We start from the raw sequence: 13,381 nt of genomic DNA, 5'->3' as shown, positions 1-13,381 counted from the left end.
CTTTTCTTTCTTCTTCCTCTCCATTGTTATGCGTGACTTTGAGCACAGCCAGAGCTCGTCCGTCCTCCCTTCTCTCATGGTAGAACAAGGGTCCAGTCACAGTTATAATGGCATTTTCACCTAGTTTCATATTTAACAGCAATTTTGGAGGGAGTGTACTGGAGCCATAAGAGTACACAGATCACACCCTCTATAACAACACAGGCTTCAGTCAGAAATGTAGTGAGCTCTGTGGCCTCACTCCCCAAGAGACCTGTCCTCATGTTTCTGTGTGTGTCAGTGTGTGCATTCATTAAAAGTGAATATCTGTCCTCCTATTTTTGTCCATGTCATGTACGCTTGCATGACCACGCCTTTCCATGACCTCTGTGTGATACTATCCCTGTACTGAGTGGTCATTATCACTCAGTAGGAAAACTCCAGGCATTGTCCTCACAGTGGAGGACATTCTAATACACTCTCTCTCTCTCTCTCTCTCTCTCTCTCTCTCTCTCTCTCTCTCGCACTCACGCACTCTCAAACAAACACACACACACATACAAAATTGCACTTTAGCCATGCTCTGTCCTGTCCCTCTACGTCCAGCCCAAGCCTCCTCTATGCTGCTCACACAGTCTGATCGAGCTAGCCTCGCTTGGTGCTGTTATCTACTGAATTAGTCCCTCATTAATTCCCTAAACAGCGCTGCTGAATGTTCCTCCCTGGGCTAGTTTACTAACAAGCTGCATAGGATGAGTCATTCATGCCTGTTAGCTGTTGCCATCTTTGTAGTGTTACACCGGGTCAAAAACTGAAAGATAAAATTGAGTGTTGTGATTGTATTGGCTGTCCTCTCTTTAACTGCTAGGCTTAGTTTGTTATGAAGGAGTCAGTCTAAAGGCCCCGACACACCAGGCAGACGGGTCAGAACAGTCTTCTTGGTGTGTCCGGGCCTTTGAAGAGACTGCGACTGGTTTGTTTGACAACTCATCTGGTGTTGCTTTCCTACGCTACATGCAGTGACATTTGTCAGAACATATCCTGTCAACAACTGCTGCCATTAACACGTCTTTTAAGGCTCTGACACACCAACCCGACGGCCGACCTTCGGCAGAAAAGGTCCCCAAGTTGGTCCAAAAAGTGCCTCGGAACACACCGAAGCGACGCTGACTTGAGTATAGGTTCTGCGCAGCGGCACTAATCTGTCGCCCCAAAAAATGAAAAGCGGCAGCTGATTGGACGAACGCGTCACGTGGGTCTGGCTGCTCACGGATTTTACAACCGGGCATAATGGCGGCTTCGTTCGGAATACGATCACATTTTTTACAAAGATAGTTCACCGAAACGTGTTTCTGAAAACATTTTAAGCGAGAAATAGGCCGTGCAGTTGCTGAATCTGTCTTAATTTCCGATCGATAAAGGTCAATTTAAAAGATTTTTGTCAGATTTTGAGTTGATGTTAGTCAGGCTCAGCTCGGTTTAGCGCTCCACCAATCAGATTGGCCATTGAGTCCAACTGCCCACCTTCCGATTCAGCATGTCAAATCGGCCCAAATGAAGGCCGACGGCAATTGGCTGCAAAGTATGAAATATCTTAAAGTGGAGGTTAAGGTTTTTTATATAGATGTGATAAGAGTGCATTCAAGTTCCTCTTGTTCCAAAAAGAACACTAGCATCGATGCCAAATAGCCCAAGCTGAGCCTCAAACTAAAGGTGTCCAAAATGAATTAAAAAGTATTGGAGTAGGTTTTGTTCATCCAATATACTTGTATGTGAAATAATGTACTTGTAAGCTTTTACATAGCTTTCATATCGGGGTAATGGCTTAAGAACTTGATATAACTTAAAGAAAGTCAAAATCATTTTAGTCCAATTGTAGCGAATTGTCAATATGTTCTTTTTAAAGTTACACCGGACTACACAGCAATTGTGTCCCTGTCAATCACAGTATATTCTAATTAGGGGAGAGGAAGGAATTTAGCATGTAGCATGGAAACAGCCTAAATATTACAAGACAAAGAGTCTAAAGCTGTGTTTGCAGCTCTGTGAGGCTGTACGTACAGTGGTGCTTTGAGCTCATAATAATGTCACCATGCTAACATGCAGTTGCTAAGCAGGTTTATTCTTTACAGTGTTCACCATGTTAGGTAATTGTTTTAGCAAGCTAATATTTACTAATTAGTACTATACACAAAGTACCGCTAAGGCTGATGGGAATGTCATTCTTAGTTTTGTGGGTAATTTGTCATAAACCAAATTATTAGATCAATTTAAATTTTGTTTAATTTTAACATGGCTAAAAAGTAGCCCAAATTATCACAAGCCATCTAAAATGAGTAGCCCAGTTGTGCTGAAAACCACCCAATCTGTCAACACTGAACACTTCATATATATATTTATATATAATAAATATCAGTAAATACATGACCTAGAATTAGTCATACTAAATTTAATTCTTACTTTGTGAGGAGTTACTTTGTATAAGTCTGCATAAGAAGAACTCAAACAACATCTTTCCAGTTCAGTTTCACAATCAGTTCACCATCTCACACACCCTCACTTTGCACTGTCTGTAGCCCAGCAGCAACACAACAATCAACAGTTAGACTGAAAACAGTCTGACCTCTTTTAAGCAACCGAAGTTACTCCCTTTGTGACCAATGCTGTAATGGCAAACAAACATTTCATCAGTGTTTCTTCCAGTGGCATGTGTGGACACTTTGCACAGGGAGGTGTTGTGGGTGGACAGGATTTATTGTTTCATGTCAAAGTGTTGTCTTGAGGTAGCCTGGTCCTACCAGACTCTCAGAGTGTTAACTTCCTTGAAGGCAGGTACTTTGTTGAAGTTTAAAAGTATTGGATCTGCTCAGAGCCACTCTGGATCTGCCATAACCAATCGCTAACGTTTAGTCGTGACGTATGCGTTGCCACAACCATTGACATATATATAACAACGGACGGAATGGCTCGCTTGCATCTTTCTCTGCCGCAACTCTAGCGCATGGCCTCAACGTCATCGTTCTCAGCCACTCCCTCTGTTCGCTGATTGGACCGCCAACAATTTTGAAGGAGAAAACCCAAGATTATCCGTGTGTTCAAAAACAACGTAATCACGGGGGCGGTCCCCGTTATTCCCAGGTGGCATGAACGCGCCATGTACCGCAAACCCAGACGTAGTACTGAAGGGAAATGAAAATTGAGCGTAAGTACGTAGGAGGGCGGAGCCAGGCTAGTCTTGAGGGGAGTGCCGCACCAATTGTGGGTTATGAACTTCATAATATAAGTTTTGTAATCATTATTTTATTAATTATTTGATAATTGTGTTGGCATCCTTAGAGTATATCAACAATTTGAATCTTTTAATTCAGCAGTAGATAAAAAATCATATGATATGCCATAGTCGTGTCCACTGACAGCCAATAGATTGCTTTTGTCAATTAATTATATAATAATAGTTAATTTTTTTAACAAATTTAAACAATGTGACTCTTTTGTTTGTAGATGTGAGTCATAACAGCAATCATAATACAGCATAAAATGGGGCATAATACACTAGCCAATGTAAGGTTATAAATACTGTGAGAGCCAATTTGGAATAAAGGTTTAAAAAAAGAAAAAAAAGAAGAAAAAAGCAATTCCAGCACCGTAGTCAATTTTGAAAACGAGTGGTAGATGTTGATGAGTAACTGTATGTCACTTGTATGTGTGTTGTGTCTCTGTTGCATACTTTGTTTTCTATTGACATCATATTGTTGCAAATCACCAGGCACTCGTTCCATAATCTGACATGCCTCAAAACACAGATTGCGGCCAGTATTTGATTACACCTATCTGGCACAGTATGACATAAAATAAACCTGTAAGATCACGGTTATTGTGCAGTGTAAAGGAGCCTTAAACTGTATGCTCATTTTCCAATTTGAAGGATGATGTTGGAGGCTAGATTTAGGGCGCTAACTCCACCCACCGCTTTTTCCGATAAGGCTGTGACTGTAACTTTGGGGTTTCTATAGGGGAAGGAGAATCACCACTGTGGTTTGTATAGTAGATGTGGAGCCCAAAGGAAACTCGAGGTCAAGCAAGCAGCAGAAATGCATCCAAATCTTACTGTTTGGCTTTGATCCAATACTTGGAAAACGCATCCTTCCCTTGTTTCCGCTCTCAAGATCGTATCACCGACCCAAAGTGAGAGCAAAAAGAAAAAACTGTCACAAATTCACTTAAAGCCAGATCTGATTAATCGGTGTACATAAGCATCTGAGAAGACTTGACATTGTACAAGCCTACTGCCACAGATCCAGGAATGATTTACAAAACTTTGAGAGTGAGAATGTGTCCTTGATGTATAGAATATCTGTCCTTCTTTTCTGTGCCTCATTCTCTACTGACTGCAGCAAAATCTCAGAGGAAACAGGAAAGGCCTGAGCAGCTTGGTGTTGGGACGGATATCCTCTTGCGGAGGCGTTCCCCCTCCTCCCTCACTTAACTCTCCCTCTCTATCTCTTTTTATCGTAATCCTCCCCCCTAACCCATTTTGCTCTCTGTGTGGCATTAGCTGTTTGGCCGAGCTCAGGAGCGTACCAACGATTTATGTTCCTCTGTATTTTTTGGGGTTCATTGTATCTGAGTGAACTATGTGTTGGCATGGTGACGAGGAGGATGAGGACAGCTCGGAGGTGAAGTGTTGTTGGCTTGTTTGTTTGATTTGTGTGTTCCTGTAATAGTGGGTGAGTGGCGGCGATTTCTAGTGATTAACACTCTGCTAGTTCCTGATTGTGTGTCTGGCTTGTTGAGTCTCCAGATCTCTGCTAGAAGGGATAGAAATGTTGAAAAAGACACAGGAAGTGAGCAGAAACTTGTGGGGACCAATTATCTTTTTAATTGTCATTTAAATTGAGACGTTCATGGCATTTCTCAGCCAGTAGAGACGGACTGCTTCATGAGAAAAAGCTGAAAGAGAGGACAATGGACAGCGCGGGTCATGGGACAGATTTGCAATTCACTTTGATGTTTGTTTAGTCTTGAGTTTTAGCCCATTTGGCAGGCCGACTATCTAGAAAATGGCATTCCTAATGACTCCTGAACTTTAGTGACTCTAAAGCTTTTCTCGTAAGCAGGTTGGACATTGGAGATTTGTTTTGAAATATCATAAGCACTGGCTGAACAAGATTTGTCATTCCTCACTGCTCCTCCTGCTTGCTTTTCTAGCATTTTCATTTTTCCTAAACTTTGCCATTTTTCCACCCCCCCCCCCATCACTAACATCTCTCCCTCTCTATCTCTTTCCTCCCATTACTGCCTTATCCTGCTGACCATCTCTTCCTCTTACAAGGCTGACTATGTTGTAAATTAAGCATTGTATTGTCATGACAAATATTTTTATTTTGTTCATAACCACGTTGCCTTACTTCTTTATCCTTTTTCCCTTCCCTCTCCATTCACCCGTCCAGAGTGACCCAGATGGGCTGTCGGTTCTGGAGCAGCTCGGCCTGGACCAGAATTCGGATTTCTCCGATTCCAGTGTGCAGCAGCTTCTAGACGAGCAGCGCGAAAGGATCCGTAGAGAGATTCGTAAGGAGCTGAAAATCAAGGAAGGAGCTGAGAACTTACGGAGGGCAACGACGGACAAGAGGAACGTACAGCAGGTTAGCCAGTTGCCCTCAGATCCTCTCAAAGCCTTTACCCACCAGGACCTGTAAGAGTCCTAAGGTTTCCAGCATTTTTATGCTTGTCATACCAGTCAAAGGTCTTGTGTTTTGTAAATAAGAGCCTTTAAACAGGTTTCCAACTGAGAATGAATGATCAGAGCAAAGAGAAAGGCAAAAGAACACTTTACAAGGATGCTTAATATGAGAACGCCTCTTCCATTGACAAAACACCAGTAACAAGGCAGGAATAAAATGATATGGTCACAGAACCGCTCTGATTTTTAAATTGGAATGTCGTTAACAGTGGCTGGTGAATCAGTTCACAGGAACTGGGTAGCTGGTATGTTAGGTTGTTGTCCTGTTTGTCCTTACAGAAAGCTAAGACTCTCTGAAGGATCTGGTTCTTTTTTAAAGCCTCATGTGACCAATGTTATGATCTTTATTTACTCAGTAGTAAGCTCACTGAGCACATATTTTCACATTGTAAGGCAGAGCAGGAATGCCACACAGGCTCTCACATTTACTGTACTTCCCAGGGCAGCCCGTTACAGCTGCACCATCTTTGTCTGTTGCTAGAAGTGAGCGTGCATACTCGAGCAGTTGGAGAGTTAAATGCATTGCTCACAAACAATTGTAAGTATTAATGGAGGGATGAGTCTTTAAAGCAAAAAATGATGATAGTGTCGTGTGCACATTCAACCCCTAGTACAAAAAACAGACAACAAGGAAAAGGATCCCCTCTGTGGCATCAATACCAAACTCTGTTAAAGCATTTTTCTCTGCTTTGGACAAGTAATAATACACCTTATATTCTTTTGTAGGCTTTAGTAGTTGTAAGTTTTTTTTTTATATATATAGGTAAGGCACAATACTTATACAATACACTACTTAATCAGAAGTAATTACACCTGTTTGGTAAGAGTAAGTGAACACCTTTTAAGCAAATTGTTTCCGTCACTAATCAACAGATTACAAGGGTTCAATTGGTTTTATTTAGTTTGACAGGTGTATGCATGTATGTATGCGTAAGGCATTATGCCTGCATCAAGTGCATTGAACACGATTAAGACAAAAAGTCAACATCGAAATAGGAAACATTATAGCCACACCTTAATAATTAAGCAGATCTATTGGTATATAAAATACAGTATTGAAGGACAAATGTCTTGTAGAACTTGTTCAGTCCAAAGTCTGCTCTCTAGCCTCTCATATTCTTGCGCATATTGATGATGTCAATGTCCATTGTCCAAAAGTTGCGTAACCAGAAATAATGTTCTACTGTATTCGCTCATTCCTACAGGTGGACAGCCAGTTGCGTTCTTCTAACCGCAAGCTGGACAACCTACATGCTCAGCTGCAACAACTGGATGCTCACATTGTGGTGAAGGGAGGAGATGAGAATAAAGGTATGTATGTGAAAAAACTGACACCCCTATTGTCAAATATACCTGCTCATTTGGTTCCTTCTATAACCAAAAAAGTTTCAGATTATTGAGCAGGACTGCTTTTTTTTTTAGAAGATTATGTTTTGGGCATTTTAGACCTTGTATTTTGACAGGACAGCTGAAGACATGAACGGGGAGAGAGAGGGGGAAGGACATGCAGCAAAGGGCCGCAGGTCGGAGTCGAACCCGCGGCCGCTGCGTCGAGGAGTAAACCTCTATATATGGGCGCGCGCTCTACCAACTGTGCTACCCGGGTGCCAGCAGATTCATGTGTGTCCATGGCAACAAGACTAATCCAAAAGTCAAGAGACATGTTATTTGACATTACATGAAATTCCCCCAAGAGTATTTTCACTTTAGAGCGCACCGTGTGAACCCTCATCTTGTTTCTTTTTATATCATCGCCAACCTTTTCCTTCTCTCTACAGATGAGTGTCCTCAGTCTCCAGGGGCCGAGAGTCGTACGTCAGCCCACAAGGATCGCATTGCTGCCCTGGAGAGACAGCTCAACATCGAGCTCAAAGTCAAACAGGGAGTTGAGAACATGATCCCCATCTACGCTAATGGATCCACCAAGGTACAGGACATTGGATTAATCCATACATACACTTTCACACACCTGAACACAGCTCAACAGAACAGTGTATACAGGGCAGATACCATTGACAACACACAAGGGTGCTGAAGTATATTAATACAGACATGCATTAATATAAAGACCATTTTGTAGGGTATAGTACACATTATAACCTTCCTCCAACTGGCTGATAAGTGTGTGTGTGTGTGTGTGTGTGTGTGTGTGTGTGTGTGTGTGTGTGTGTGTGTGTGTGTGTGTGTGTGTGTGTGTGTGTGTGTGTGTGTGTGTGTGTGTGTGTGTGTGCGCGCGCATCTTCATGATCCACAACCTTGCAATCTGCTGACTCAGATAATGTTCTCTTTCGTAGGTAGGACCTGTGTGCACAATATCCCTTCCCTTATGCACACACCTCATCCCCTCTTTTATGCAGCATCTGTTTGACCTCGCTCTCAAACCTGCACTTCCCTTTCTATTTCACTACTTTAAGATACAAATCTAATGCATCAGTGGCAACATTCAATCAACAGAAAGAAAAAAAGAGATTAAGGATGCCTCACTATTGCTCAAATGTTTCTAGTATGATATTTACCTTCCTGCTCCCGGTCATGTGATTTGCTCCCTGTCTCGACTCTGCTCCAATCAGGATAAGAAGATGCTTCAGACGGCCCAGCAGATGCAGCAGGACAGTAAGACCAAAATTGACATCATCCGCATGCAAATCCGCAAGGCTGTGCAGGCCACCGAGCACAACGATGACACACAGGGTAAGTTTGATTGGCTGGCTAAATTATTGTATACAAAGGATAGCTGACATAGTTTAAAATGCAGTACCAGTAATGCAAAACACACTTTTGGCACCCTCCAAGTTCCAATAAATCAATAAGGGTTACTCACCTTGGCTTGGACATTTAAATGAGCTTAAGTGTTCATTTCAGACACTGTCTATGATTGCTCTGTGTTGTACTCTCAGGTATAACTCTCTGGTCAGCTGGCACTGACAGGATGCTTTTTATCTCTCTATCTGCATGCTTTAATTTTCTCTGCATGCATGTCATACACTCTGTCCTGAGCACAGCTCCACACAGCAGACACACATTAGCATAAAGAGATCAATAAAGAGCCGGCTCAGTGTTTTCACTCTGCCTTAGTATTGTGTGGAAGAAGATGAAGAGGATAGTAAGGTTTGAAACAAAGTGGACTGCGTTGTGTGTGACAAATGTTGCACATACACATGAAACACTTCCTATTCACTGACATGGTTGACGTCCACTTACTCAGTTTTGTGTGTGTGTGTGTGTGTGTGTGTGTGTGTGTGTGTGTGTGTGTGTGTGTGTGTGTGTGTGTGTGTGTGTGTGAGTGTGTGATGGGCAAATATTGTGAGCGTGTGATACAAAGCCTATGAAATGGCCCACCTGGCTCATTATCACAATCAATCAAATTCACACACAGATGCACTCAACAACAACAAAACTCCAACCCTCCAACAAAAGGACCGGTAGATAAAAAGTCTCTTTAACACACAAATGCTCGCTCACTCAGGATGGCACGATATGAGGAAAATATGCGATAGTGCTGTTGAATATCCCGATAACGATATTACTTGCGATAAATAAAACAAGATATTAAAGTGTACTCAGTTCTGCTGCTTTCAGTATTCTGCTAAAATACAAATTTCTTGTTGAATTTAAAATAAATGAAAGGAAATAGTTTCCAACATTCTTTTGTTGAACAAATTGAACATTGAATTGAATATCAATGTCAGCACTAAAAACAAGTGACAGTTACATTTTAAAGTGCAGTTTTCTGCTGATATTTTCTATCAACTAACACAAAAAAAAAAGGTGGCACCTTGTATGGCAGCCTCCGCCACCAGTGTATGAATGTGTGTGAATGGTGAGTGGCGCCTACTGTGTAAAAGCGCTTTGAGTAGTCGTTAAGACTAGAAAAGCGCCATATAAACACAATCCACTTAAAGTACAGTATTTTGTTGCTGTGTGTTCAGGCGGACCACAAACATTGTCTGAGCAGATGATTCCATGTGTTAAATTAGCAGAAGTGTGGTTGTGCACTTCAAGGTCCAATCCAACAAACAAATGTGATCTCCCATTCACTTTCTCTTCTTTCTGACACACACTCACTCACATTATTATTATCTTGTGGCAGAGTGATCTATGTCATTTCAGGGCAGGTGAATGAGTTTCTGTGTGGCAGTGAGTGCTGTGGACCATTAATTGATTACGGTCACGAGAGGAGGATGGTTCGGTAAAATGCAGCAGGGAGAGAGCAATGAGAGGGGGTAGAAGTAAAAAACACATTTTAAGGATGGCGTATTCCCTTTGGAGCTATATATTGGTTTCTGCTCATGTCACTGTGGCAGCTGATGGCTATTTGGGAAGTGGGCTTTTAAGGCAAAGAAGATAATGGCCATTTGGAAGGATTATTTAAGAGCCTTTTAATAGCCATACTTTATCCATCTGTGTCCCCTATGTGGAAAACCTACTGGGTTTAAATGATTTGAATGTTGATGTTAATGACCAGGGGTGTAAGGAAAAAATGTATACACTTGAGTATCGCGATATTTTATTTTGCAATACTGTATGAATTTTCAAAAAGGCAATATCGATTTTTGTTTTGTAAACTTCAAAAATATTCATGTAAGCCAGTGGTTTATGTTGTGTTTAAACCCCCTACCACTAGATCCTTGCCCAACAGTGCCTAGCAGTGCCTGACTTTTTGCTAGAAGCTAACAATGTAGCTATGGCTGAACTTTGGCCTACTTTAGCATATCAAAATTAGCTCACTAAGAACCTGTGAACAACAATCCCAAACTGTCAGTTTGATTTTCTGTGTACTGAATTGTTTACATAAAGTAAACTTCTTTGACTTTTATGAACATCGTGTCTGTTTTTTTAAATATTAGTTTTTCTAAAATTATACTAAATAAAAAAATCCCAATATATCGCCTTACGCACAGTATTGAAATATATTGAATCGTGACCCATGTATCGTGATACGTATCGTATCGCCAAATTCTTGCCAATACACAGCCCTACTAATGACCAGACTGGGCAGCTATGATTTTTGTACGCAAAGGGGAACTCCACTGATTTTACACATCAAAGTTTGTTTAGAAGTTGTGAGGAGTACTGCTGCAAATGTGAAAAAAGTTCTCTAACGCCTCCAAAGGGAGTCATGTGAATCTGATAAATTGCTTCAAGTGAGCGTCGGTTGGGGCTAAAGAATTTGGGGGTGTGGAGTTAGAAAGAAGTAAGCTTACCAGACCTCTGTAGCTGCTCCTCATCTCTGCTTGAGGCTACTGGCCTTAGCCGCTACTAGCATAACGGGGGTAATGTAGGCGCCAGGTTTTGACAAAGAAAGAAGAATGCGTGGAATAAAAAAGACGATCTCTGGTTCTACTGCATCGTTTTTGATTCCTGACATTAGTCCAACAGTGTTTTAGGCAGTGCAGTGCTAAATCTGTGGAGTTCTGGTTTAATAAAGTTTAGTTCTCCAAAACCTTAACTTCTATTATGTACAAATACTGTATAGAGTATATGCCTTTCTACACTTTTTCTGTAGGTATTTTGTTTTTTATTGCCTGTAATATTTATATATATTAACATACTGTAGTCTCTGGATCTGGATCTCTCTCTGTCTCTCCCTCTCTTTCTTTACCACACACACACACACACACACACACACACACACACACACACCACGCAGGTTGTGTGTATAGTGTACACAGACAGACAGTCTCCAGGCACCACACCCGGTAAAGGGGTCATCTAGCAGGGTCTGGGCTCCAGGCAGAACACCTTATTAGGAGATAAAAGCATCCACATCTATCTCCACCCCTACCTCCCCCTTTTCCTTTCTTTCTCCTCCTGTCTCGTGCAGTGCTTTGAACAACTCATAAGTCATAAAAATCATTTTTTAATCACTCCTCTGTGTCCTTTTGTCCTTCCTCTTTACTAACTTGGTATTTGAAAGTCAAATGCATCCTTTTTGAATACAATTTATCCTATTGTCCTTTTCCTTATCTCATGCCTCCTATCCCCATATCTGTGTGCTCCATTGTGTTTGTTGCCCACTGTGAGAGGCCGCTACCGTGCCATTAAGCTAACCACTCGGCTGTAATTGAGCTTCACGGGTGTTACTCTGAGGCTGACCCCATGTCTGTTTTTTTTTTCTTTGTGAGGGAGCTTGAGTATGTTTTTTCCTTTTGACTTATGGCATTGCACCTCATATTCTGCTTTGATCTAGCTACAGTTACCAGGCCTATCCATTTAAGGAGTGAAATAACCGATTTGTCAGTGTTTTATCAGTGGTGTTGGTTGTATTCTGAGGTGGCTGTTAGTCTACAGTGGAGAGTGACTGGAAATATGAAAGTGTTAAAAGGTATTCATATAACTTCTGCACTGACCTTTCATATCTAATGTCTCTCCTCCTAAAGCATGTAAGCAGGTCTTTGTCACATCATGATCAGATAAGTGGCATTTTCAACACCTTATTTGTGTTTTATATTATTATTATATCATACATTTTCCATTCAAAACATCTGTCTAATTAGGAGTAGCTGTAACCCGTGGCAACAACAGGAAATATTAAAATGATATTTCATACCAGACAACAAGCTATTTATTATTACCATAAAATCATATGAAATCGTATTTAAATATTTGAGATAGCGCTCATTTGTTTATTTTGTCTGTGGTTTAACAAACTCGTTACTTAATGGCAATATGATTTTATTTAAATCTCAACATCAAATCTCACAAAAACAAACATTCAAGATAAAATGGACAAGAGAGGGTTTTTGTTTGCTTTTAAAGATGGGAACGAGAAAGCTATTTGGAAACCGAGGTTGGAACTGAAGTTAATGTTGTTTACTGGGGAGCACTCAGAGGCTGCTCACCTCCCTCTGGGCGCTGCTGATGTTTTCTTTGTCTGACTCTTGTGTAATGCATGACATGCATTAAGGCATTAACCTAACTTAGTATGCCCAGAGGAGTTCCTTAGATCACGCCACTGCCAAAACAAAAGTCTGAAGTCTTAACGTGCACCTGCCAAGATCGAACTATAACTGAATGAAAGTTGCTATGATATTACAGCCTCAGTTGCATTGTTTAAAATCCTCTACTCTAATGCACAGTAATGTGATTTGTCCGTCTTAACATTGCAGGTAACCAGGACCTCTGTGGGATGGAGCTGCGTATTGAAGAGCTGAGGCATCACTACAGGGTGGAGCATGCTGTTGCTGAGGGGGCCAAAAATGTGCTCAGGCTCCTGGGGGCCAACAAGGTCCAGGACAAGAAAGCCCTGTCTGAGGTAGGACTGGACGCACACACACACACACACATGTCCTGCAACCACAAACCCTTCCTCAAACTCACATTTTTTAATGCAAAGCTGTGAAAAACTTCTTTCATTCGATCTCTACCTCTAGACAAACCCATTTTAACTCCTATGTTCTGTTCTTTTCTCCACCCTGTACACCATCGTACTTTTATGTTCAACAGTTTTTACAGCATCATTGCATTATAAGGTGTCTGAATGTGAAAAGCTTTCTCTTTATGTAAAGAGAAAGGCGATGTAGAACTATAAAGTAATTTCCTCTCAAGTCAGCTATTTCACAGAGCAGCTTCAATTACTGTACGATCTCTTTTCAAAATAACATTTGATACACCTCTTCAGAACAGCAGCTGCAAAATCGTATATGGCCTAACGACTCC

At 41.3% G+C, this 13,381-nt stretch overlaps 1 protein-coding gene across 4 annotated transcripts in view; it reads left to right on the top strand.

Moving 5' to 3' along the window:
* pkn1a (protein kinase N1a) overlaps positions 1-13,381 on the top strand; it is a 56,559-nt gene that overhangs the window by 27,302 nt on the left and 15,876 nt on the right. For 2 of the 4 annotated variants that reach the window (XM_039798315.1, XM_039798288.1), the window contains exons 1-6: positions 4,517-4,655; positions 5,430-5,624; positions 6,928-7,033; positions 7,501-7,649; positions 8,293-8,413; positions 12,832-12,977. In XM_039798315.1, the coding sequence (XP_039654249.1) occupies positions 4,614-4,655; positions 5,430-5,624; positions 6,928-7,033; positions 7,501-7,649; positions 8,293-8,413; positions 12,832-12,977 (759 nt within the window). In that variant the 5' untranslated portion in view covers positions 4,517-4,613. Of the gene's footprint in view, positions 1-4,516; positions 4,656-5,429; positions 5,625-6,927; positions 7,034-7,500; positions 7,650-8,292; positions 8,414-12,831; positions 12,978-13,381 lie in introns of those variants that run through there. The other 2 variants (XM_039798306.1, XM_039798296.1) reach the window with 1 other exon arrangement.

This window comes from Perca fluviatilis, chromosome 1 (genome assembly GCF_010015445.1).
Source record: "Perca fluviatilis chromosome 1, GENO_Pfluv_1.0, whole genome shotgun sequence".
NCBI lineage: Eukaryota > Metazoa > Chordata > Actinopteri > Perciformes > Percidae > Perca > Perca fluviatilis.
The sequence above is the reverse complement of the archived record's forward strand: the minus strand, read 5'-3'. Positions and strand labels throughout refer to the sequence as shown.